A 21213-nucleotide genomic window follows, 5' to 3' on the forward strand; every position below is an offset into this window, starting at 1 on the left:
AGTGGACCTGGAACCCGGAGCACTTGGGTGTGAATCCCTCCTCTGACACCAACTAGCAGTGTGACCACAGGCACCCCTCTGAATAAGACCTGTAATGCCTACCTCACAAGATTGCTGAGTAGCTGACATCAGACCATGTATGAAAAAGTCCTCACAAACCATAAAAACCTGCATAAAGTCAGCGGTTATTCATAGGTTCGCAGATGGGAGGCAGCCCTGCACAGCTGACTGATTCCTGGATCTAGGGTCAGAAGGCCTGGGTTCAAATCCCATTTCTAACGCTTAATGCCTGTGTGACTTTGGCCAAGTCACTCAACCTCCCTGTGCTTCAGTTTCCTCACCTGTGAAATGGGGATATCAGACTGGATGACCTCTAAGACCCCTTCCAGCTCTAATCTATGCTGCTGTGATTCGGAGATTGACAGCCACCTAATCTAAGCCCGCCATTGACAGATGAAGAAACTGAGGCCTTTGTCGTCATTGTTATTATCTTCTTCTGAGCCCTTCTCCCTCCCTATGTCCTTCCTCAGGAGCAGAAAGCCCAGCTGCAGCGGCCAAAGCAGCAGCTAAAGCAGCCAAGTATGGTCAGTATCTTCTAGGTTATCTCTGCCCCTGCCCCTGCCCCATTCTGGATTCTGAAGGGCTCGGGGGAAGCTTGAAGTCTCTTTCCTTATTGGTCACTTGCACCCATGCTACCATCTTGCTGCAGGGGCCAGGGCTGTCCCTGGAGTTGGAGTTCCTGGCTTTGGTGTGGGCCCTGGAGTTGGAGTTCCTGGCTTTGGGGTTGGCGCTGGAGCTGTTCCTGGTGCGGGGGTCGTTCCCGGAGGTATCCCCGGGACAGCTCTCTCCCGTGAGTTCAGGTTCAATCACCAGAAGTGGGTGGGAGATGGAGCCCTGGCTTTTCTCTCCCTGGGACTCTGTGGAGGCATGGATGGGGTTCCTGGCTTTTGGGCTGTCCCACGTACTGAAAGTCTCCGGCTATAGCTATAGCATCACCTGTTAAAAGTCCCTAAGTCTCCCTCTCTTCTATCTCTCCTACAGCTGCTGCTGCCGCCGCTGCCGCCAAAGCAGCTAAGTATGGTGAGTGCCCTTGAGACCCTGCCCCCAGACCAGGCCAGTGGCCTCTCCCCATCTCTCCTCCCACCACAAGAATCAGGCATTTTAGGACCCTAGGAGCCTGCAGGTGGACCCCAAAGAGACAGCTATGTCTACTCCACCAGTCTGGCCATGGAGGCCGTGGAGTGCAGTGGAAAGAATACCAGCTCTGAAGCTAGATGACCTGGGTTCGAATCTCAGCTACATGTATGGCCCCTGGTCAAGTCACTTCCCTTTCTTTGGGTTAATTTTTCCTCCTCTACAAAACGAGGTGGTTGAACCAGAGATCCGCTGAACTCAGTCAGCAAGTATTTTTATGAAGTATTCAGGAAGTATTTTATTAAGTGCTTCCTATACGGCAGGCACTGGTCACAGTTCCTTCTGCCTCCAGACCTGTGATGTCATGATCCAGTTCACTGCCTGCCTAGCCTTTGGCTAGTGTCAGAAGGGCTTAGGAGAAGCATTCCTAAGCTGCCCACATGGGCTCCTCACTGCAGAAGGGCTGCTCTTCCCTGCCCCACCCCTATTCATTTCTTTCCTCCTTCCTGAGAATGTGGCTCCCCATCCTCCCACCCTGTGCCCCAGCGATCCCCAGGGAGCCAGGGCAGAGATTGAGCCTGCCACTAGCAATCAGGAAGTGTTTGACAGGCAGGAAGACTTCTGGAAAGACCTTAAAAGCCACCAGCCTCAGCACTAGGACATAGTTTGAACATAGAGCTGATGTCATGAGTCCCTGGAAATACCCTCATGGGAAATAAGCTGAGGTTAGTTAGAGGGAGGGCAGGATGTATCTGGTAAGGAGTCTGGTCATAGCTGAAGCAACATGGTGTTTGTTTATTATTATTTTCAATTACTATATGTTTAAAAAAAAACCGACTCCCTTCTGTTCCACTTCACTGGGGGAAGAGCTCAGAAAGAGACAGATCATAGAGATGTTGGGAAGGCAGAATTACCAAGATCTCAGGAACTAATCAGATATGGCAAGTGAGAAAGACTCCAACATTGAAGATGACTCTAAGGTTACAAACCCAGATGACTGGAAGAATTTCAACAGAAATAGGGAAGTTAGGAAGAGGGGAGGGTTTAAAAAAAGTTTCATAATAAAACTCTGGTTTTGGACCAAAATTGTTGACCATGGGATATTCAGATTTGTTGTTGTTGTTGTTGTTGTTGTTTTTTTGCTAGGCAATGAGGTTAAGTGATTTGCCCAGGGTCACACAGCTGATAAGTGTCAAGTGTCTGAGTGCAGATTTGAACTCAAGTCCTCCTGACTCCAGGGCTGATGCTCTATCCACTGCCCCACCTAGCTGCCCCCAGGATATTCAGATTTTTTTAACAAAGAAAGTTTAATAATAAAACATTGATTTTGGACCAAAGTTGTTGACTATGAGATGTTCAGATGGAAATGCCCAGCAATCAGAGATTCAGGACCAGACCCCAGGAGAGAGGCAAGAACCACATAGATTTGCATAGTAATGATGCACGAATCCATGTGATCACCAAGCTAGACAGTATAGAGAAAGAAGAGAGCCCAGAACAGATAAACAAACTGAGGCTAAGAAAGATGATGTAAGTTTCCTAGGGTTTTTAGAACTGGAAAGGACCTTAGAGATCACTTGATCGTCCACCAGAGTCCCATTTTACAGGTGAGGAAACTGAGGTCTGGGCAAGAGAAGATTGACCAAAGTCTGTTAAGTAGTAAGCATCAGAGCCAGGAGTTTCCTGACACCCGGTCCAATGTCCAATCCACTCCATCCTTATCTCACTTCTCTCCCTCTCTCCCAATCCTCCTCATATTTCAAATTAAAATCAAATCCCCAAGTCACCTTCCCTAACCATCCCAGCCAAGTGATCTCTGTCTTTCCTCTGAATTCCTGTGACATGTTTTCAGCATTATGTATGTTAGAGCTTATATGTTGCTGGAGTCATCCTTCAATAATGTTGGGAAGGTGCATCCTGTCTCTTCAGGTAGACCACAAGCTCCCTGAGGTCAGGGACCATATCTCCTTGTTCTCTCTCCTCTATAATGTCTAGCATAGGACTGTCCACCCAGAAGGCACTGGTTGGTTCAAGAAACATTTATTAAGTGCCTTTGTGCCCAGCTCTCTGCTGATCTGCTTCATGGGGAAGACAGACAAAGTCTTGGTCCTCAGGAAGTCTAGCTCCATTTCTCAACGGCCCACATTCTGGGAGAAGAGTCCACAAGCAGATAGATTTTGTCACTTTTCATGAATAAAGTAAAACACTCTGCATGAATCGGTGGTTAGACTAACTCGCAAGTTGAAGGTGCGATGAAATAATCATTTTTTGCAAAATGTAGTGAGGGAGAGAGGGAGATGGTGGAAAAAGGAAGGAGGGAAGAAACAGAAGGACAGAAACAGAGGAGAGAGAGAGACAGAGAGAGAGACACACACACACAGAGGACAGACACAGAGACAGAGAGAGGAGAGAGAAACAGAGAAGGAGAAGAGAGACAGAGACAGAAAGCAGAAGAGATTTAATAGACTTTGACTCTGTCTGTCTGTCTGTCTCTCTCTGTCTCTTTCCCCCTCCTCCCCAAAAGTGCCATGCTGCCTCTATTGCAATCCAATTCCAAGCAGAAATGATGTGTCATTTATCCCTAATTTGGAGTTACCTGTACCCCTGCTTCCTTCTTCTGTCTCCCCTCCCCATCACTCAGCCTCACCCTCCCCTCTCCTATCCCCTTCCCTCCTCTAACCCAGTTCACTGGGTTAGATATGGCTTAGATACAGGAGAGGGCTGGCCTGACGTTCTTCAATCTCCCCAGGTGCTGGAGGTCTTGGAGGGATAGTTCCTGGTGCTGGCATCCCAGGTGTGGGAGTTGTTCCAGGTGGCGTTGGAGGCGTGGTAGGAGGTCCAGGTAAGCTGTTGTTTACCCAGCTTGGACTCTGCCCGTTTCAGGCCACTCTTTGTCAGGGGTCCACAGGGGGCTGGGGAGGATACAAAGTATTTCCTAGAACCATAGAGTGTCACAGCTAGAAGGGCGCCCTCTAGTCCATCCCCATCATTTTACAGAGAAGAAAACTAAGGGGAAGGGATTTCTCCTTTGTGACCAAAGTCCACAAACAGGGTCTGCAGAACAACCCAGCCTAGAGCTAAGGTCTCCTCACTGCTCTTCTGAGCCCTTTGCACCATTCCCAGGCTGCCTCCTTCCTTTCGCTCTGGGTTCATTGTTTTGCAGGACAGCAGTCCTCAAACTTTTTGGTCTCAGGATCTCCTTACACTCTCAAAAATTATTGAGGAACCCCTAAGGAGCTTTTGCTTATGCGGGTTTTATATACAGCAATATTTACGACATGAGAAATTTAAATAGTTTTAACCTCACAGACCCCTTGGAAGGGTCTCAGGGCCCCCAAGGGTCCATAGGCCCCACTTTGAGAACCAATGCTTAAAGAAATCATAGGATCATGGAACTAGAGCTAAAAGGGACCTAAGCGGCCATGCAGTCCAACATCCTCATTTTACAATGAGGAAACTGAGGCCCAGGGAGGTGAAGGACCTTGCCCAGCGTCACAGAGCTGGTAAGTGTCTGAAGCAGGATTTGAATCCAGGTCCAGGGCTCTATCTGCTCACTGCATGCTATGCATCATCACTCAGATTTAACCTGGAACCTGGAGCTCTGCTGGTTAGAGGAAACGAGGCCCTCAGGAAATGCATTTTCTAAAACGTGCAACAAATTTTACACAGTCGATTTTCCCCTCTCCTGGGAAGGATGGTTGATGGTTGTCCACACTTTCTATATGGCCTATACACTACCAAAATTAGCTGAGACAGTCCTGCCATCATTTCATGTTTCTATTTGCTCAAATTAAAGTAGATCGACACTATAAAAGTAGTGAAGCCTTGCTATGAACTTATGGCCCCAATATACAAGAGATAGAAAGATAGACAAGAAAGAGATGGACAGATAGATGAATGGATAGATAGAAAGTTGGATAGCTAGATGGATGAATAGGTAATCAGCTGGATAGATGGATGGATGGATAGATAGACAAGAAAGAGATAGATGATGGATGGATGGATGGATGGATAATAAAGGGAGAAAGAGATAGAGAGAGATGAGAAAGATTGAAAGTTAGATGAGAAAGAGATAGATGGATGGATAGATAGAAAGATGAATAGGTAGAAGGATGAATAATCAGATGGATAGATAGACAAGAAAGAGACAGATGATAGATGGATGGATGGATGATAGAGGGAGAAGGATTGATAGATAGATAGACAGGCATAGACAGACAGATACAGATAGAGAGGAAGATAGAGCATTTATTAAGCTCTTACTCTATGCCTTCACCGGGGATACAAATACAAACAATCAAGATGGTTCTTGACCTCAAGGCGCTTACATTCTCCTGGGAGAGACATAACATAAAGGAGAGCTGGAAAAGGATCAGGGTAAATAGCATGTCAGCCTGGTTCCCAATTAGCTCACATGTCTGAGCCTAGGGACTCAGGGGTAGAGTCCTTGTTGGGGCTGAGGGGAGGGGAATGGAGATGAGAATGATGGCCAAATCAAAGGCCAGGAAGCTTCAGTCATAAGCTTAGTTAATGGAGTGAAAGATGAATGTACTTTTCTTCTAAATATTTCTTAAATTGGAGGTTAAGCATGGTGGCATTTTAGAGAGACTGAGTCTTTAAGGAAATGAGGTACAACTGAGTACCGTTTTCCCCATCTGAACTGTTTTGATCACAGCCTCGTCTAACCCCAGTTTAGCCACCAGATCATCCCAGTGCGTCCTTGCATTGGGAGTCAAACGGCTCCCAGGAGAGCTCTAGGTCTGGAGACCAGCGAGATTTCAAAATTCTTTCATGGCGGTTCACTTCCAGATGCCCATGGCTTCCTCAGTCTCTATCCTATCTGGTCATTGGAGAAAACCTTAGTTTGCTGTTCTAAATTCCTTATCAGGTAGGAGGGTCTCTCTTCTTCATGACCCAGAACCTCACAGAGAACATCTGAATCACAAATCATCTCTCTATATCAGCAGATTGAATGCCCATTCCTACCTTTTCCAATCAGAAGATGATCATTCCGCTGATTAACTTTTTATTTCTTTATGAAATAACTTCATTCTTTTTCCCTCCCTACAAGTATATGCTGCATCTACCTGCAATGATTCTCCTTAGCTTCTTAAAGTAGGGGTGTTTAACTTTTTTAAAAAGATATTTTGATAGCTATATATGATTGGCTTTCTTTGTAATCCTTCATATTTTATTTTATGCATTTAAAAACATTATTCCAGAGGCTTCACCAGACCCTGTCCAAGGGGTTCATGATGTCCATGAAAGACTAAGAGCCCTTGCCTTAGAAGCTGTGATTGCCCCTAGATGCTAGACTTTTTTTTTCCCCAAATTGCTTCAGATACAAATTATTTTAGGGGGGGGGGGAAATCACCTATTAAAACTAATTTCTCTGTTATTTTTTAAATAAGTTTTATTGACACTTTTTTTTAAACTTCCCAGTCATTTCTCAGAATACGCCCTCCCTTCCAACCCTCCCCTCCTTCCTAGCTGAATCCTCCCTTTTAACAAAGAAAACGGCTACTGTTAGTCATTTCAGGCTCTTCTTGGCAACCACTGGAATGGTTCGCCACTTCCTTTTCCAGCTCATCGGACAGACGAAGAAACTGAGGCAAACCAGGTTAAGTGACTTGCCCAGGGTCACACATCCAGTAAGTGTCTGAGGCTAGATTTGAACTCATGAAGAAGAGTCTTCCTGATTCCAGGTCGAGCCCTCTATCCATCGTGCCACCGGGCTGCCCTTAACAAAGAAAAACATCTACCCAAAACCACTCAGTGCAGTGAGCTGGCCTGATCATGTATGCAGCACTCCACTCTAGTAGTCCCCGCCTCTCTGCCAGAAGGAAGGACCACAGATGATTTTCTGTTCTCTAATGGCTTTTCAATTACTCAGAGTTCAGTTTCCTTTTAGTGACCTTTCCACTTGCATTATTGTTCCTCCTTGTGTTTATTGTTCTCCTGAATCAGTTCCAAACTGATTTCTCCAAGAGCTCATACCACAACAAAATAAACATTTCAGAAGGATTTGGCGAAGCCAGCTTCAAATACCAGGACTGTCCTGGGAGGGGTGCTGACTCCAAGAGAAGGATGCTGGGGGATTAGGAGGACAGACAACCAAGTTTTTAAGTATAGATTTATAGCCATCTCATCTACACTGCTCACTTGTCTTCCCCATTTATCATATTTGGGAAATGGGTGTGGATAAAATCCAAGACTGCAATGGCCCTTACAGGTCAAATCCAACCCCTTCGTTTTACAAATTAAGAAATGGGTCCATCGAGGACAATGGCGTGCTTGAGGTCACACTAGCAAGTTAGAAATAAAACTAGGATTTGAGAGCCTGCCGGAGAAGGATTTCTGAAGACAGCTGGAAATTCATGAACATGTAGCCTGTTTCAGCTGGGAGGAAGGAAGGAGTCGGGGGAACGGATTCTCCTCTCTGGGCCCTTCTTCACTGCCCACACTCAATCCTGCTTCTTTTCTCTCTGTTTACAGGAGCACTGGATCAATCTGCAGCTGCAGCCAAAGCCGCCGCTAAAGCTGCCCAGTATGGTGTGTGCCCTCATGAATGTTTCAGACTCCAGACCTAATCCTTTCTTCAGTTTGGTTCCCAGGGGCTCCAGTCCTCTGCTAATAGCCTGACTAGTCATGACCTGAGGGGAGTAAAATGGCACCAAAGTGCACAGAGTGCTGGGCCTGGAGTCAAGAAGACTCATCTTCATGAGTTCAAATCTGGCCTCAGATACTTACCAGCTGTGTGACCCTGGACAAGTCACTTAACCCTGTTTGCTTTAGTTTCCTCATCCATCAAATGAGCTGGAGAAGGAAATGCCAAACCACTTCAGAATCTTTGCCGAAAAAAATCCCCAAATAGGATCACAGAGAGTCAGACATGACTGAAACAGCTGAACAACAGTCACCACCTGGGTCTCCCAACTCAGTTTCCTCATCTTCATTAGCTCTTTGTCTATTCAGATCCTTCTCTTCTATGCCTGCCTCTACTCCCCCTCCCCCAAGATGCCCACTTTATCACCAGCCATTCTCTCAAAGGGCTGGGGCGAGTGGCCCTCCTGGAGGACAGAGGACAATTTGAGAACCCACCCATGATAAGAGCAAGCATGATGTAGATTTAGAACTGGAAAGGACTTCACAGATGAGGAAACTGAGGCCTGGAGAGACCAAGGTCATACATGCTGTCGGTCAGTCGTCTCTCATGTCTGACTCTTCACGACCCCAAGGCCATACGTGTATGTAGCAAATTTATAAGATCCTAGGTCTAGGGCTGTCGGCACGCCCAAAGACGTCTTCATTTTACAAATGGGGAAACTGAGACAGGTGGAGGTTAAGTAATTTGCATGGGGTCACATAGTGATGAAGTATCTGAGGCTGGATTCAAACTCAGGTCCCCTAGTGCCCAGGCCAGCGTGGATTCCAGCATGGATTCCAGCGTGGAACGTGTGTTGGATTTGGAGCCAGCACAGGCTTGGGTCTGACTCCTGGCTCGCCACTTACCAGCGGTGAGATCTGGAGCAGGTCCTGGAACTTCTCCAGCCCTCAGTTTCTTCCCCTGTAAAATGAGAGGATTGGACTAGGAGTCTCTGAGGTCCCTGCCAGTTTTAAATCTGGCTGATTCAGTGACTCTTCCCATGACTCCACGCTCCCCATCTTACATCCCAAAGCTTTTCAGGAGAGATCACCTCCTGTATGGCTTCCCACCAGCCCACTTCCAGGACCCCTGTGGCTCAGACGTGGGCTCTAGGTCCCCCTCTTTTGTTCTCCACAGGGTTAGTCCCAGGTGTGGGAGGACTTGCAGGGGTCCCAGGTGTTCCTGGTGTCGGAGGTCTCCCAGGTAAGAGGGAGTCCCTGTGGCACGGAGGTGTGGGAGAGGGCACTTAGGGACACTAATAAGTCCTCCCCACTGGAGGATAGATGGGCCAGTCCCTAACTCTGTCTCCCACTTGGTGTCTCCAGGAGCAGTATCTCCAGCAGCCCAGGCTGCGGCCAAAGCAGCTGCCAAAGCCCAGTATAGTAAGTAACATTTTGGAAAATTGTCTACTGCCTGGGCCTAGAGACTTTACCCTAGACAGAGGGAGGAAACCTTGGAGGCCACAGGTTCCCCACTCCTGCCTAGGCTTTTACAACCAACCCTAGGCTATCATCCAAATACAGATTCTGTTCTCTTCTGACCCCATGAAATCCTTTAAAAACAAAAGTCCAGGGATTACTTGAGTTCTTCTCAACCTCTTCTGCATGAGCTTGTGCCGTTCCTCACTGGGAAAGACATTTGGGGTCTTAGCCCCTGGGCCACCTCCCAATGGGCTCCCTTTTCCACTGGATCAACTTTCCCTTGGGGTCCCAGCCCATGTGCCCACCAGGGCCTTTCTTTCTCCAGGAGCTGTTCCTGGGATTGGAGGAGTCCCTGGCTTCCCACCTAGAGCTGTAGATGGCATCGTCTCCCCGCCTAGTGTTGGAGTCATCCCAGGCTTTGGGGCTGGTGTAGGTGAGCATCCCGGACTGGAAGAGGTTTTAGTTGAGATTGTGCTCGGTGGGGGAGGGGGAGCAGTTGGTTTCTCTTCCCCAGGGCCATTTGAGAGGATGTAAGGAATACGACCTTGGCCATATTCGGAGTTCAGTGGTTTGGGATGGGATCCGGGGAGGCCACTGGGAACTTTAGCCATTCAGTCAATATGCACTGAGCACCTGGTAGGTGCTCTGGGGGAGGGAAGAGGAGACCCAGGCCCTGCCCTCAGGGAGCTTATAGTCTGACAGTGGAAGATTTCAAGAATTCAGCAGAGTAATACCAGAGATGTCACAAGTTGGCCTGTGATAAGTCCGGAATAGGAGGCATGAACAGTCTGAACTCCAGTTTAGCAGAGGGAGAGATACAGTGAATGTGATACAGCTGATGTATTAGCTTCCAGAAGAGGAGAAGACTTATCAGTCTGAGCCTGGAAGTAGGAAGCTGGGTAGGCAGAGAGCAGTGGGTGGGGTTTTCTGTCAGTCTGGTCTAGCCCAGGAGTCCCTTGTCCCGGAACCTTGCACCTCCTTACGTTTTGGACTGTGAAAGTCCCTGAGTCTCTGTCTCTTCCTCTCCAGCTCCAGGAGCCCTGGCAGCAGCAAAAGCAGCTAAGTATGGTGAGTGTCTTTCTCTGGTCCTCTCCTGGCCAAGTCCCAAGAGCCCCTTCTGGTGCGTCAAGGCACCTTCTGTCACAATCACATGGCCTTGATCCTGCCCTTGGAACTGTGGAGTAGAAGGTCCCCTTCTTATAGGAAGGATTAGCAGGTTCAAGGTGGGGGAGGAGAAGTGTTTCTCAACCGATGCAAGCCTGGCCGCATAGAACAAGCACCGAGCCAGGAGAAATCAGGAGATGTGGGAAGGGAGAAAATGCTGACCCAGTTGGGACAAGAACAGCGGACATTTATAGACCACTTTATATTTACAAAGCACTTTATGTACACGGTCTCATTTGAGGCCTAGAGCAACTCTGTGAGCAAATGCTGAGTTTGTGACGTTAGAGTGGAAGCTTCTTGAAAGCAGGCCTTACTTCATTCTTTGTTGTTGGAGCCCCAGCATTCAGCACAGTGCCTGATACGTAGTAGGTGTCTCATAAATGCTGGTTAATAATTGATTGATTGATTGATTACCCTCTTAGTTTCCTAAAGCTGAGTTTCATGAGCCTATGTGCCCCCAGACATCCCAAGTGAAAACCGAAAATATCTAGCTATTTCAAATGGGACTCAGTTTCCTCATCTATAAAAAGGGAGAGAGAGTGGACTCATTGGCCTCTGTTCTAAATGATTGTCTTGGGAGGTTCCAAGTCCATCAGTCTTAAAAAACAAACAAAAACAATAACAATCTTTCGGTTCGGTGCCACGAAAGGAGGAAATTTGGCCGTAGAATCTCTGCAGGCCTCAGTTTCCTCATCAGTAGGATAAAATAAAGACCTCCTAGGGTCTCAGTTCCCTCCCCTTTAAAATGAGTTGTATGGGTCGATGGCATCTGAGACCCTTCCGGTTCTAGATCTGAGACCTTGTAGACACACCTAGATCACACCTAGGTCGTACCGAAGCCTTCTTCCTGAAACGCTTGCCGGTTTTAGAAGCGCTCTTCCTCCTCTTCCTCCTTCTGCTCCTCACCTAATAAATGGCAGGGGAATCGGAGGACAAAACATAATCATCATGAGACACTCTGAGGGAGCGATGTGTCAGTCTGCAGCCATGGGACGACCTGGGACCGGCTCACATTGGGAGAGAACCCCAAATCCTGACTCGTAGGCCCCGTGCTCACTGTACCCCCCAGTCTACTCTGCCATATGGTGCCCATGGAACCAGACACTGTCCGGCTACAGGAAGACAGGAAAAAACACTCCTCTCAAAACTTGAGGTCAAGAATCCCAGATGAGGTAGCAAAGATTTCCCATTTTAATTCAAGTTAACAAGCCTTTCTTAAGCATCTACTCAGTGCCAGGTGGCTAGGCGGCTGGGTGGCACAATGGGTAGAGTGCTGGGCCTAGAGTTGGGAAGACTCATCTTCCTGAGTTCAAATCTGGCCTCCAACACTAGCTATGTGGCAAGTCACTTAACTGTCTGCCTCTGTTTCCTCATCTGTCAAATGAGAAGGAAATGGCAAACCACTCCAGTCTCTCTGCCAATAAAAGTGGACCTAGGTTCTAGACCCGCAGGCGCTTTAAGAATGTCTTTTGAGAGCTGTGTGGAGAATGGATTGTAGATTCAGGTCTGGCCTTTGCCATGGATCAGATCATTCAATTGTAGGCTCCTTCAGAGCAGGGACAATTTCATTTTTTTTCCTTTGGGTCTTCAGTGCCTAGCAATCAATCAATCTTTTGCCTCCTTTTGTATCCCCAGTGCTTATATAGCACAGTGCTAGTAAGCACAGAGTAGGTGCTTAATAGATGTTATAAATTGAGAGTACCCAGAGCACTAAGAAAGCACCACTCCCATGCTAAAGAACCTACTTCTCTTGGTCTTGGGGTTGGGATTTAACCTGCTCCAGATTCTGAATAGTGACCAGCTTGCCCCCTCCTGAGGCTGAAGGTTTCTGCAGCTGCCCACATCCCTGCCCATATCCCTGCCCAGGATCCTCTCTGTTAGATCTGTTTGGTGGGGAACAGAGGAGAGGCCCTCTGGGCCTCTGAGGACGTGGCAAGAATGACGGCATCCCCAGGCTGGCACCTCCCCAAAGCCAGGCTCACGCCAGCCGCCAACGAGAGCACTGTCGTTTCTGGCCCTCCTGCACTCGGCAGACCAACAGATGATTTTCAGCCTGGTTTATTAGGATTCTGTGTGAAGCAGGATTCTTGGACGTCTCAGCCCATCTGAGGTCCACTGACTGGCCCGTACTTGTCGACTAGGGGCCCAATTTCCATCTTGGCCAATCCCTTTCTTTTCCATCCCCTTTGTTCCAACGCCACACTCCAGGGGTGTCTGTTCATGTGTTTCCACGTCCACTCTGCTGGCCTGAAACTCACAAGCTTTTGAGGAAGGTCAGCCTCATCTCCAGTCACTGACTCAGGCCTTCCCAACTGGAAGGGCCTCGGAGGTCATCTGGTCGACCCCCTCTTCTGACAGAGGACAAAACAGGACCAGAGAGGCGAAGGGACTTACTCAAGGCCTCCCGGCTCTCTCCCATGAGACAGTCCCTGCCCTCGAGGAGCTTATAGTCTCCAGGATGAGTTTGTTATTTTGTCCTTGGGGCAATAGGAGCTCCCAGAGCTTAAGTTCAGGGTGCCTCTCTCTGTTTTGCAGGGCGTCCATCAGTATTCCTTACTTTTGTTCAACGTTTTAAGGTTTTTGTTTGATTCTCCAGGTTTAAAAGAAAAAAAGATATAGCCCTGTAAGGCAGGCAAAGACCAGCATTATTCTCCCCTATTATCCTCCCTCCCCACCTTTTACAGGTGAGGAAACTAGGGGCAGCTAGGTGGCACAGTGGAAAAAGTGGCAGCCCTGGAGTCAGTAGGACTGAATTCAAATCCAGCTTCAGATACATCCTAGCTGTGTGACCCTGGGCAAGCCACTTAACCCTGCCTGCCTCAGTTTCCTCATCTGTCAAATGAGCTGGAGAAGGAAATAACAAACCACTCCAGTGTCTTTGCTGAGAAAATCCTACATGGGGTCACAAAGAGCCAGACGTGACTAATCAACCAAACTTAAAATAGTCAAGAGGTTGGAATCTTGGTTCTGATAATTTACTACCTGTACGACCTTAGGAAAGCACATCACTTTTTTTCCAGGGCCTCAGTTTCCTCATCTGGAAGGCAGGTGTTGGAAGGAGGACCTCCAGAGTTCCTCCTAGTCCTCAGCCTATGGATGAGCCCAGAAGCTATAGAGTGGAGGGGTTGAACTCCATGGTTTCTGGGGCTCCTTCCAGCCCTAACAAGACCATGCTGGGAAGAGGAAGGAAAAATGTGCCGCTCAGCCTCTAACTTGCTTTATTCCTCTACTATGTGTCTCTTGCTCTGGGGACAGGAGCAGGGAGGGCTGAGGACCCTCTACCCCCAACACTCAATGCTGAAGTGATCTTGACTTTCTTCCTCTCAGGAGCTGGTGGCCTTGGCGGTCTGGGAGGAGGCTTGGTACCTGGTGTGGCTGGCGTCCCAGGAGCAGGAATTGGAGGTCTAGGAGGTGTTCCAGGTGAGTAGAGCGGTGGAGGCCTTGTCAGGCAGCCAACAAACATTTATTAAGCATCTGCCATGTGCTAGGCACTGTGCTAAAAAGGCAAAAAAAAAAAAGTGCCTGCCCTCAAGAAGCTTACAGTCTAATGGGGGAGATGATATGCAAACCACCATGTACAAACAAGATAATTTGGCAATAATTACCAGAGGGAGAGTCCTAGCATTAAGGGGGATGGGGACAGGTTTGCTGCAGAAGGGGAGATTTGAGCTGGGACTTGAAGGAAGCCAGGGCAGCCAGGAGAAGATGAAGACATAACCCTCTAGGCCAGGAAAGATGCACTGAGTCAGGAAATAGAGCGTCTTGTTCAAGAGGACAGCAAAGAGGTCAGTGTGACTGGATTATACAGTGCATGGAGAGGCAGTGAGATCTAAGGAGTCTGGAAAGGTAGGAAGGAGCCAGGTTGTGAAGGGCTCTAACAGCCAGCCAGAGGATTTTATATTTGACCTTGGAGGCCATGGGAGACTGCCGGAATTTACTGAATGGTGGGGGAGGTGGACATAGTCTGACCTGTGATTTGGGGAGATCGTCTCATAGCTGGGTGGAGGCCAGGAGACCAAGCAGTGGGTGACTGCAATAGGCCAGGAGTGAGATGATGGTGGGAGGAGCATCCTTGGGGAGGGGGGCCGTCCTATAGCTCTTTCTGTCTGTCCCTACAGGAGCAGTTTCCCCAGCTGCAGCCGCAGCGGCCAAGGCTGCTGCCAAAGCTGCCCAGTATGGTGAGTGTCCTGCTGCCCAAGCCATCCTCAGCTCTCCAGGCCCTCTGGGGTCTGGCTAGGTCTGTGAGTGTTTCCAAATCCCCCACTCTCAGGCTGCATCTGGGGCTCCACCAGAGAAGTTTGCCAATTTAATAACCTAAACTTACGTGCCCAGTCCCTTTAAAGTCACTACTGAGCATCTCCATCTGTGACTACTTCTCCTGTCCCTGTGGACCCTCACCAGCCACGCTGGCTCAAAGTCCTTTGCTCCACGGGAAACGTCCTCAGCTTTCAGTCTTACTACTGAGCAACCCCCAACATGTTCCCTTCTCCCTTCCCCAATCCTCCAGTCATTATCTCCCCATACTCCTATAGCAATGTCCCCAAGAACTTAGTATAGTGGAAAGAACATAGGACTGAGAGTTAGGAAGTCTGGCTTTCATTCCTGGTGCCACTCACTCGCTGTGTGGCCCTGGGCAAGAGAAAGCAGAAGGATAGTGCTTACTACATACCAGGAACTGTGCTAAACACTTTCTAGTTATTTGATCCTCACAACCATGGGAGGTGGGTACTATTATTATCCTCATTTTACAGATGAGGAGATTGAGGCAGACAGAGGTCAAATGACTTTCCCAGGGTCTATGAGTTTATGAGTCTGACTCATACACTGATGATAACAGACAGCTTTGTTCTCTTCACGTTCCACAGGCCTTGGAGGAGTTGGAGGTCTGGCAGGCATCGGAGGGGTCCCAGGCATTGGAGGCATCGCAGGGGTCCCTGGAGTGGGCGGTGAGCTGTCATTCCTGAATCTGTGGGTGGATAGAACCTCCTTGTATTCCCCTAAATACATCCTGTCCAACCCTCCTCCAACCCTCAACTCAGACTCTTCCCCAAAACCTGGAAACCCTTCTCCTCCACCTCAACAAACCCCAATGACCATCTCCCAAGCGGTGGGTGCCTCCTCCTCCAGGAAGACTTTCCCGGTCACTCCAGCCTCATCCATCACTCCTCCTCTAAGCTTCCTCAACCCTGCCTCTCTGGTCCACTCCTTTGGACCAGATGCCAAGTCGCGATGACAGTTATCTCCTCATGGGCCTCAGTCTTCTCTTCTTACATGAACTATAAACTCCTCAAGGTCTGGGCCTGTGTCTTCCCTTCTCTTGTCTCTACCAGCCCATTTAGCACAAGGCTCTAGAGACAACAGATGCTGAACAAGTCTGGTGATAATGGATGAGTGAATGAATGAATGAGTGAATGAATGAATGCACGAATGAATGAATTCAAACAGGTAGAGGCTGCCTCCAGCTGGTAGTAGAAGTCTCTGAGCCTTCTCTTCTCTGCCTCACAGGAGTAGGAGGTCCAGCTGCAGCCGCTAAAGCCGCTGCCAAAGCAGCTAAGTACGGTAAGTGCCCGTCTCTGCAAGGTTCAGAGAACCCCAACAAATCGAAGGCTTGTGAAGAGGAGACATCTAGAATTAATGGGGTGTCTGTTCAGAATGGCATGGGGCCCTGGGGGGCAGAAGGGCACAGACGGCTGGGGCTGAGGGGCAGCCCCACTGATCCCAGTGATTTTGAGCGTCTCAGGTGTGATGTGCCCCCTGGTGTGGGAAGAGACCGTGGCTGCCTTGGGAGAGGAGGCAGCCCCTCAGCCGAGGACCCCCAGACCCATAATCGCGGTGTGCCCCTGTCGATCTGGGGCCTCACTTCTAGTCTCCCTCTGCCCTAGGTGCTGCTGGTGGGGTTGGCCTCGTGCCAGGAATTGGAGGTTTGCCAGGGACCCGAGTGCTGCCAGGGGCAGGTGAGTCCTTTATCTGAGACCATGGTTGTGCTTCAACCCAAATCAAGAAATCAACAAGCTTTTGTTAGTACTTATTCTGTGCCTGGCAGCGTACTAAGTGCCAGGAGTAAAGAAAAAAAAGCAAAAATGGTCCCTGCCCTCAAGGAGCTTACATTCTAATGGGATAGGACCAGCCCTGAAGGTTTCTCATGAACCAACCTACCAGGAGCCATTGTCTCCTGAGCCCTGGACCGCTCCTGTGTACACAGGCCAGTGTGTGCACGTATGGAGAAAGGCGGGGGTGGGGGGAGAGGAAGGGTACTGGCCTGGACACGGAGTGGAGGGATGGAGGGAAGAAGAGAAGTCGTCCCCATCCTCTGGGGTTCTGGCAGTGAGTGCTATTGGAGAACCTGTGGGCTGATGCAGAGGGAGACCCTACCTCTGTCTTCAGAGAGCTCCTGGTCTGATGGGAGACACACAGTTCCTATCCTTGGAAAGCCCCCATGTGTTGAGCCTGCCTTTGAGAAATCCCCTGTCTGAGGGGGGAAACATGGAGCCCCTAATATCAGGACAGACAAATGAGGAAAAAAATCTATAACCTCTCTGTAGTTCAGCACAGTCAATAGGACAGCATAGAAGGAAGGGGGTATGATATCTAGGAGCCCAAATTGACCCTGAGCAGGGCGCAGCAGTGACTGCTGTGAGTCTCCCCTGCCTCTCTTCCAGCCAGCCCCCCTCCCCTCCCATTCCCCAGTCAGAACAGACAAGTGCCCGTTCTTTGCCCTGCAGCCCCGGGCAGCCAGGGAAAGGCTCTCACACTTGCAGATGCCCCAGCGCGGGGGAGCAGAGCTGCCCGTGGGGCCCCACCTAACTCCACCAGTGAGGATGATGGGAGGCAGCTGTCTGGGAAGTCCCGTGGCACCAAGGCCATCACTGCCTGGAAGGCTGGGGTCAGAGGACTTGGCCAGGGTACCAAACTAGGCCCTCGCAAGAGGGTGTGGTGAGCAGGGCAGGGTCCAGAAGCCAGGATTTCTCTGGAGACGTGATAGAGTAGAAATAGGGGTACTCTCTCCTTCTTGGCCTGGCCTAGGAGGCCAGGAGCTTGTTTTCTTATTGACCCTCCCCACAGCCCTGGGGAGCAGGCAGAGCTGGGGCTTAGAGGCCAGCTTAGAGTCGGGGGTCCAAATATCCCTGTTTCCGTCAGACACGCCTGCTCCTCCAAATCCAGTCAGCCGCCAGATCTCCTCCTGTGTACTTCTACGGTTCCCCCCTCCGTCCCCTCGCTCTCTTCCAGCCCCTGCCGAAGGTCACATCTCTACTGGACCATTACAATCACCTCCTCCTTAGCCTCCCTGCTTTCTGCTCCCTGGCAGTCTCTCCTCACTCCATTCTAGCCTCCTTGTGGCTGCCAAAGTGACATTCCTAAAGTCATTCATCTACTCTATAAACTCCAATAGCTCCCTATTACCGTTATGATAAAATATACGATTTCTTGTTTGTCTTTTAGAGCCCTGGCCCCCACCCTCCTTTCCAACCGTTATGTTAGAGGCAGCTAGGCAGTTCAATGGATAGAGTGCTGAGCCTGGAGTTAGGAAGACCTGAGTTCAAATCCGGCCTCAGACACTTACTAGCTGTGTGGCCCTGGGCAAGTCACTTATATTCTGCCTGCCTCAATTTCCTCATCTGTCAAATGGGGATAGGAAGAGCAACCAAGTCCAGGGCTGTTGTAAGGATTAAATTAGACAATATTTGTAAAGTGCTTAGCACAGTGCCTGACACGCGGTGAGTGCTAGATAAGTGTTAGCTATAATAATCATCATTATTCTCTCCTTCCCACAATGCAGCCTGGACTTCTTGCTGTTTCCCACACATGGCTCTATCTCCCTTCTCTTGTGCCTTGGATAGACTATCTCCCATGCCTACAATGTCCTTCATCCTCAACTTCACCTCTTAAAATCCCTTGTGCTATCCATCAATCAACGTGCAGAGATTAAGCAGATTATGCCAGGCACTAGGGGAAAAAAGTGAAGCTTCTGGCTGTGAGCCTCCCACCGCATTGTATGGCTGGGCTGGAGTTAGCGAACCCAGGTTCAACTACCCACTGTCAGTCATTCTCTGAATGATCCTAAGCAAGTCAACTTATCTCTTTGGGTCTCAGTTTCCTCATCTGTAGAATGAGGGGATTGGGCCACATGGCAGCCTCTGATCCCACCCCGTCCCAGCCATCACTAACCTCTGTTTCCCCCTCTTTGCAGGTGTCCCATCATTTGGCTATGGACTTTCACCTATTTTCCCAGGTAGGTGAAGTTGGCAAGGCCTACCCTCCATTAATGTTCACAGACTGAGGAAAGCCAGGAGTTCAACCCCTCCTCCTTAACTAGCAAACCACTCCCCAGCTTCCTCATCTGTGAAATGGGAATACTAATCTTTATTCTATTACCTCCCTCTCAGGACGGGGATGAGGAAAACCTTTGTAACCTTAAAGGGCTACAAATGCAGGATGCAGCTTTCACTCCCCAACACACCCCCTCCCATTCCCAGATCTCAGGGTCCTGGCACAGACAACGTGCCCTGGGGGCCTGAGCTGGAGTCCACTCTGCTCTCATCCCAAGATCTTGACAAAAGGGATGAAGATTTAGGTGGGACATCAGCAAAGCGCGCCCTCTCTCCTTCTCCCTCCTTCCCTCTGCCTCTCTATTTCTCCTATCTTCCTTCTCCTTCCTTCCTTTTTCTCCTTCCTTCTTTCTTTCCTTCCTTCCTCCTTCCCTCCCTTTCTTTCTCCCTCTCTCTTTTCCCCCTCCCTTCTTTTCTTCCTTCTTTCTTTCCTTTCTACTTTGATCCCTTCCTTGTTTCCTTCCTTCCTTTATCTTCCCACTTCCTTCTTCCTCCCCTATCTCCCTCATTCTTTTCTTCTTTTCCTCTGTCTCTTTCCTCTTCCCTCCCACACTCCCCCCATCCCCGTCTCCTCTCCCTTTCTCCTTCTAATTCTTCCCTTCCTTTGTCCTCACATACCTCAATCACTTTTTAATTTTTCCAAAGCACTTTTCACATATTATCTTTAACACACATACACATACACATCCTCACAAAGATCCCTGTGAGGTAGGAAGGGCAGAAATGATTCTTCCAATTTTACAGAGCAGATAAGCTGAGTTGCAAAAAGATTAAGTGACACAAGGAAAGTCACAAAGTGGCAAATTCATGGCAGAACCAGACTACTGCGTCTACCGGACATCCTTCTCCAGCTGTCCTTCCCAGGCCTCAGGTTCCATCCTCCCTGTCCCTGTTTCTAGGCAGGATGGGAGACGGGGCTGAATGCTTGTTGGTTGAATGCGTAGACTCATCTTCCTGATCTCTTGCATTGCAGGTGGCGGAGCTGGTGGACTGGGATTTGGTGGTAAGTAAACCTATACCAAGATGGCAGCATCCGTGTCACTGGATTCAGAGGGATCTAGGAAATCTAATTTCATTTGCTAGGGTTTGGGGGTTTTTTTGTTTGTTTGTTTGTTGACAGTCTCTTACAATAGAACTCTGGGCTTGATGCCATGAGGGATCCAAATATGGCCAAGACATAGTTCTCACTCTGAAGCAGTCTGTAGTCTAAGAGGAGATGCAAGACGTAGAATCCAGAGGTGACCTCTAATATAACGCAGAGAGTGAGGGGGACAAAATCCTACAGGAGTTCAGAGGAGTGAGCAATGAATTAGAGTGATCAGGGAAGACTTCCTGGAAAAGGTGGGCCCTGAAGGATGGGTAGAATTTGGAGAAAAAGAGAACATTCTGGGCTGGACAAAGGCCCAGAGGCTGCAGTGAGACAGACACAGACACAGACACAGACACAGACACAGACACAGACACAGACACACGCAGATTAAGGAATGAGAGATAAAGCTGGCAAGGTCAGATTGTTGAGCACCTTGAATATGGATCTTATCTTCTTGGCCACTTTACACTTAAAAAATTATTGAGGATCCCCCCAAAGGGCTTTTTAAAATGTGGGTTCTATCTATCAATATTTACCATGTTAGAGATTAAAACTGATAAAGTTTTAAAATATTTTTATTAATTATTTTTTAAATAGCAATAACATACATTGTTTATGGAAAATAACTATTTTATGAAATATATATTTATGAAAAATTACTATATTTTCCAAAACAAAAACAAAATATAATGAGAAGAGTAGCTTTTTAAAATGTATTTTTGCAAATCTCCTTAATGTCTATCTTAATAGAAGGCAGCTGGATTCTCTGCCTTCAATCTGTTGTGATAGGTTGTTTTGGTTATAGTACATGAAGAAAATCTAGCCTCATACAGACATGTAGGTGGCAAAGGGAAGAATATTTTAAAAGGCAAATAACATCTTAGTATTGCTATGAAAATAAATTTGACTTCACAGACCCCCTGAAAGGGTGTCAGGACCCCCCAGGCAGAGTTGTGCTGGAGCCAGTACAAATAGCTGAGAACTGATTGTTAAATGTTCAGTGTTCGCATTTAGACCTCAGAAATAAGCACAGGGCTTCATTGATAATTTTGTTGACTGTCTTCTTAAAGGGATGGGGGAAATGTGAATAATGTAGACTAAACTTAAAAGTATATCATGAATACATTTTCTTCTCCCTGGAGGGTTGGTTGTTAAACATTTACCAGCACATTCCTGACCCCAGAGGTCTTTAGACTATATTCTAAGAACTGGTACTCTAGGTCATGGGGAGCCATTGAAGGTTGATGAGTGAGATTATGCAAGTGGTACATTAGGAAGATCACTCTGGCAGTTGGACATAAAGTAGATTCTAAGAAGAGAGGCCAGTAATAGTGAAACCAGTCCACAGGAGACTTACAACAGTCCAGGTGTAATTAGGCAGACAGCGGTATATGGAGGAAAGGTATGAGCTCTGGGGTCTGGATTCAGATC

General features: G+C 48.4%; 1 protein-coding gene across 5 annotated transcripts in view; it reads left to right on the top strand.

Moving 5' to 3' along the window:
* ELN (elastin) overlaps positions 1 to 21213 on the top strand; it is a 69548-nt gene that overhangs the window by 44461 nt on the left and 3874 nt on the right. For all 5 annotated transcript variants that reach the window (XM_027861968.1, XM_027861971.1, XM_027861972.1 and 2 more), the window contains 16 exons: positions 531 to 584; positions 710 to 850; positions 1042 to 1080; positions 3884 to 3976; positions 7630 to 7686; positions 8918 to 8983; positions 9106 to 9162; positions 9527 to 9634; positions 10231 to 10269; positions 13693 to 13785; positions 14484 to 14543; positions 15231 to 15311; positions 15871 to 15924; positions 16248 to 16319; positions 18554 to 18595; positions 19666 to 19695. In XM_027861968.1, the coding sequence (XP_027717769.1) occupies positions 531 to 584; positions 710 to 850; positions 1042 to 1080; positions 3884 to 3976; positions 7630 to 7686; positions 8918 to 8983; positions 9106 to 9162; positions 9527 to 9634; positions 10231 to 10269; positions 13693 to 13785; positions 14484 to 14543; positions 15231 to 15311; positions 15871 to 15924; positions 16248 to 16319; positions 18554 to 18595; positions 19666 to 19695 (1086 nt within the window). The remainder of the gene's footprint in view (positions 1 to 530; positions 585 to 709; positions 851 to 1041; positions 1081 to 3883; positions 3977 to 7629; positions 7687 to 8917; positions 8984 to 9105; positions 9163 to 9526; positions 9635 to 10230; positions 10270 to 13692; positions 13786 to 14483; positions 14544 to 15230; positions 15312 to 15870; positions 15925 to 16247; positions 16320 to 18553; positions 18596 to 19665; positions 19696 to 21213) is intronic.

Source organism: Vombatus ursinus, unplaced genomic scaffold, assembly GCF_900497805.2.
Source record: "Vombatus ursinus unplaced genomic scaffold, bare-nosed wombat genome assembly UNPS02014768.1, whole genome shotgun sequence".
Lineage (NCBI taxonomy): Eukaryota > Metazoa > Chordata > Mammalia > Diprotodontia > Vombatidae > Vombatus > Vombatus ursinus.